General features: G+C 40.0%; 1 protein-coding gene across 1 annotated transcript in view; it reads left to right on the top strand.

The window, feature by feature from the left end:
• Positions 1-418, top strand: part of LOC101846066 (nucleoside diphosphate kinase B) — an 8337-nt gene extending 7919 nt beyond the window's left edge. The window contains exon 4 of the mRNA XM_005095897.2: positions 267-418. Within this exon, the coding sequence (XP_005095954.2) occupies positions 267-384 (118 nt within the window). The 3' untranslated portion in view covers positions 385-418. The remainder of the gene's footprint in view (positions 1-266) is intronic.
• Positions 419-5222: the final 4804 nt, after the last annotated feature.

Genomic DNA, 5222 nt, shown 5'->3' with positions numbered 1-5222 from the left:
ATATATATCGGATAACTTGACCTAAGGGTGTGGAGAATGTGTTATATATCGGATAACTTGACCTAAGGGTGTGGAGAATGTGTTATATATCGGATAACTTGACCTAAGGGTGTGGAGAATGTATTATATATCGGATAACTTGACCTACGGGTGTGGAGAATGTGTTGATGGCCGTGAACTTCAATGTGTTGACGGCCGTGAACTTCAATGTGTTGATGGCCGTGAACTTCAATGTGTTGATGGCCGTGTGAACTTTGTCTCCCCAGCAACATTTGCCATGGCAGTGACGCGGTGGAGACTGCCCAGCGGGAGATTGCCTTGTGGTTCAAGCCAGAAGAACTCAGCGACTACGAATTTGCCAGCAAGCCTTGGATCTACGAATAAATATTTCTTCAATAAATAACCCGTACACCAATTCCACCAGCCTTCATTGCTTCATTTTCAGAAATGTCTGGTTGAGGGATTTTCCTAGCGCAGCTCACCAATGTATTTGTCTAGTCTTTGTTGAACAACTTGTTGCTGGTGTCACGTTGGCTGGGACGACCAAGGCCCCAAGGAAAAGTCTGCCTCTGGGGAAGTTTTGGCTGCTCAAAAATGACATATTTTTCTCTTGACTTCGACGTACTGGTACTAGACCTAGAGCTCATATTTTACTTTGACTTCAAGTCCAGATGAGAAAAGAGTCCCTGCAAATTAATTATTTCGAGTACATGTATTTATATATGTATTTTTAATTATATTTATATATAGTGGAAACCATATATAACAGGCCCGGTAATAACGGGGATTAAAATTTTTTAATCCCCTTTTTTCCTACTCTGTCTCTTAAAAGTTATCGGCAATTACAACACAAGGCCTTGTCGGAGCCCAATCAGTTATAGCAGTGGGACAAAGGCTCCTTCACATTATCAATGTGTAAAAAGAGAGACACAGACAGAGTAACGCAGTAATGAAGCAAGCCATGCCACTACAACAAGCACTCTCAGCGTGTGAAGCGAGAGAGGGCTGCGGTGTGTTGCAGTTGCAGACTTCTGTCTAGCCCTCTAGCTACACGCACGCCACGCGTAACGTGTCATGTGCAGGCCTGCCAGTGGCCACGAGAGAGGGCTGTGGTGTGGCAAGGGAAACTACCCATGAATAAATACAGCTAGATTAGTCCACAAATGCTTACTTTCCTTGCAGTTCTGATTTAACAGGGATCGGATGTTGTAACACTGACAGGACTTTTCCTCTGGTCCCACCATTACTGTTATATCAGGTTTCCACTGTATATATATATATATATATATATATATATATATATTAGTGGTTCCATCAGTTTATTATTGGATTGTGAAAAATGACAGTCTAGCCTGCACATTGGGGAATCTTGTTCTATCCTGTTTCTCTGTGTGTGGTGTGTAGGTGTACACGTTTTATGTACAAGGACAGAAGTAAGTTCATGTACATGTACCGTTGATTTATTTTTTTAAAACTCGGGGCCTGAAAATCTGTTGGCTATTGGGCCTACTAGAGACTGTAGGCGTAGAGAGATAGCATCCACACAAAGGCATCTGTTTTCTTGTCGGAAAGTAGATCTCTCGGTCAAGACTGACGTGTTGTTTTCTGTTCGCACAGACTTGTCCATGCTGGAGGCTGGACAGAATACATAGATCTAATAATAATAATGTTTGAGATCTAGGAACTCTCATGACGGGATATTTGCGAATGAGAAGAAGACTAAGAATACAGAAGACTAAGAATACAGAAGAGAGCCTTTCCTAAAACCCCCGGACAGAAAGGGGGGACACATGGCATCCAAATGAGACAACAGCCTCAAAATGCTGGAGTAGGTTCAGAAAACAGTAGGCCCTACTGCCCGAGAAACCGACACTTCCATTTACAAAATTTTACACAGATTTCAGCAATGTTTGTCAATCTTATTTTGCTTGTTTTGTTTTTGTAAAGTGTTTTACGGCGCTCGCAACTGCATAAGGTCATATGAGCGCGCGGGACACACCTAATATTTTCAGTTGGTAAGAAATTTTGAATTTTGCGCGGGTGGCGGCCGAAGCCTACTCTTATCGATTTTAGACCACCAAGGGATCTTTAACGTGCGCAACTTGCACACGGGCCCTCCGAGATTTTTCGCCCTTGTCCGAGAAGGCTAGGTGTAAATCTTTCCTACCAGAAGATCAGGGGTGTGGCAGAAAGACAGCAGTAAGGAGGAACCAAGGAGTAGCAGTAGAAAGGCTGCAGAAAGAGTCAGGAGCCCAGGGGAGGGGGCAAAGGAGGTGAGGGAGTGGGGGCAGAAAGTGGAAATGAAAGCAGACAACAGAACATAGCAAGAGAGCGGGAAAGGAGGTGAAAGGAGACAATTTTAGAGAAGAAAATGTTTTGGTCGCTACCCGGATTCGAACCCGGGACCTTTGAATGAGAGGCCAACACCTTTCTACTATTTCCAGGCCACAAGAGCCCCCCAATCTTATTTATATTTATATGGATAGCTCTCCCGACATGTCTTCAATCTCAAACTCACATTACTAGAATAACGGAAGTTTTCTTTAATTTCAGTGTGCCTTTAGGGTAGACACAAATGTGGTGTTTGAACTCATCATTTACTTGTCAATGGTCAAGATTACCAATTACCTCATTCACGGGGTAGACATTGATTTATTGCGTCACAGTTATACACCCTTAACACACAGTAATATTGTAACATTTTTACAGCTCTAAATTCCTGTGAGCTCAACGTAACCCCACCCAAACAGGGAATATCATATGGCTGAGCAAAATCAGGTCCCACTATTTTTTATCCCATCCACAGTATTTTCTTGATAATTCCTAATATTGTCTAGCTCATCCATTATATTTTCTAGCTCCTCCCAAGTATTTTCTAGCTCATACTGAGTCATACCCAGTACAACAATGTATTTTCGAGCTCCATCCCCAATATTTTCTAGCTCAACCCTAATATTTTCTAGCTTATTCCCAGTATTTTCTAGCTCATACCCTGTATTCCTCGGCATTTTCTAGATCATTCCCAGTATTTTCTAGTTCATCCCCAAAATTTGCCAGTATTTTGTAGCCGGGCCCCAATATTTTCTGGCTTATCCCAAATATTCCCCAGTATTTTCTAGCTCATTTCCAATGTTTTCTAGCTCAACCCTGTTAGTTTCTAGATCATCCCCAGCAATGTGTGTGTAGCTCATCCCCACTATTTTTGAAAATTCCAATATTCCCCGACTTGTCTATCTCGTCTCCAACATTATTAGCCCGTCCCTAATATTTTCTAGCTCATCCCCAGTATTTTCTAGTTCATGCCCAGTATTTTCTAACTCATCCCCAGTATTGTCTAACTCATCCCCAGTATTTTCTAGCTCATCCCCTGGATTTCTAGCTAATCCCCAGTAATTTTTAGATCTAGTTCATCCCTAATATTTTCTAGCTCATCCTCAGTATTTCTTAGCACTTCCCCATTATAACTTACACGCAATATTTTCTAGCTCATCCCAAATATTCCACACACTTTTCTAGCACATTCCTATTATTTTCTAGCTCATCTCCAATGTTTTCTAGCTCATCCCTATCATTTCCTAGCTCATCCCTTATATTTTTCATTTCATCCCCATTATTTTCTAGCTCATCCCTCATATTGCCCATGATTTTTTAACTCATCCCCAGTGTTCCTCAGTATTTTCTAGCTCATTCCCAGTGTTTCTCAGTACTTTAATCCCGGATATTCCCCAATATTTTCTAGCTCTTCCCCAATATTTTCTAGTTCCATCCCAAGTGTTCCTCAGTATTTTCTAGCTCATCTCCAGTATTTTCTAGCTGAACCCTAACATTTTCTACATCCTCTCCACTATAAATTTCCTAGTTCATAACACGGTAGCTCATCAGATTATTGTCTAGCTCATCCCCGGTATTCTTCAGTATTTTCTAGATAATTCCCAGTATTTTCTAGCACATCCCCAATAGTTTCTGGCTTATCCCAATTATTCCCCAATACTTTCTAGCTCAATCCTGATATTCTAGATCATCCTGGGCAATCTCTAGCATTAAATATCAATTATTATCTAGCTCCTCCGTAATATTTTCTAGCTCACCCCCGGTATTCCTGATTATTTTTTAGCTCCTCCCCAGTATTTTCTAGCTCAATGTTAAAACTTTCTAGCTCATCCCCACTAATTTTTAGTTCAAAAACTATTTTAAAGCTCTTCCCCAATATTTTTCACCTCATCCTAAATATTTTCTAGCTCATCCCTAATATTTTGTAGCTCGTCCCCAGTATTTTCTAGCTCATCCCCAGTATTTTTGGTGATAGGGGCGTTAAAAATAAAACCCATACCATTTTTTCCAGTATTTTTGGGCTCCATCCCAAATATTTTCTAGTTTATCCCCAGTATTTTCTAGTTTATCGCCAGTATTTTCTAGCTCATCCCCAGTATTTTTAGCTCATCCCCAGTATTTTATAGCTTAATTTTAACTTTTTCTAGCTCATCCCTAATATTTTCTAGCTCGTCGGAAGTATTTTCTAGCTCATCCTCAGTATTTTCTAGCTCATCCTCAGTATTTTCTAGCTAATCCCTAACATTTTCTAGCCCATCCTTAATATTTTCTAGCTCAAACCAAGTATTCTCCAGACTTCTCTATCTCATCCCCGATGTTTTTTAAAATCTTATCCACAACACTTTCTAGCTCATTTCCAATGCTCCCCAGACTTTTCCATCTCATTTGCAATATATTTTTCACTTCATCCGCAATATCTTCTAGCTCGTCCACAGTATTTTTAAACTCATCGTCTGTATTCCTCAGTATTTTCTTGATCATTCCCAGGATTTTCTAGATGATCCCCCAAAATTTGCCAGTATTTTCTAGCCCATCCCCAATATTTTCTGGCTTATCTTAAATATCCTCTTTTCAGTTCGACCCTGATAGTTTCTAGATCATCCCCAGTATTTTTTAGTTCATCCCCAGTATTTTACAGCTCAACGTTACAAATTTCTCATCACCACTATTTTCTAGCTCAACCGCAGTATTGTCTAGCTCATCACTAATATATTTATTCACATCATCCCTAATATATTTTCTAGTTAATTCCCAACATTTTCTAGCTCATCCTCAATAATTTTTATCACACCCCTATTATTTTCTATCTCATCCCCGTTATTCCCCAGACTTTCTTTTAAAAAAAACTCTCATCCCCAATATTTTTTTAAAAATCTCATCCCCAATATTTT

This window comes from Aplysia californica, unplaced genomic scaffold, assembly GCF_000002075.1.
Source record: "Aplysia californica isolate F4 #8 unplaced genomic scaffold, AplCal3.0 scaffold00116, whole genome shotgun sequence".
NCBI classification, from domain to species: Eukaryota; Metazoa; Mollusca; class Gastropoda; order Aplysiida; family Aplysiidae; genus Aplysia; species Aplysia californica.
The sequence above is the reverse complement of the archived record's forward strand: the minus strand, read 5'-3'. Positions and strand labels throughout refer to the sequence as shown.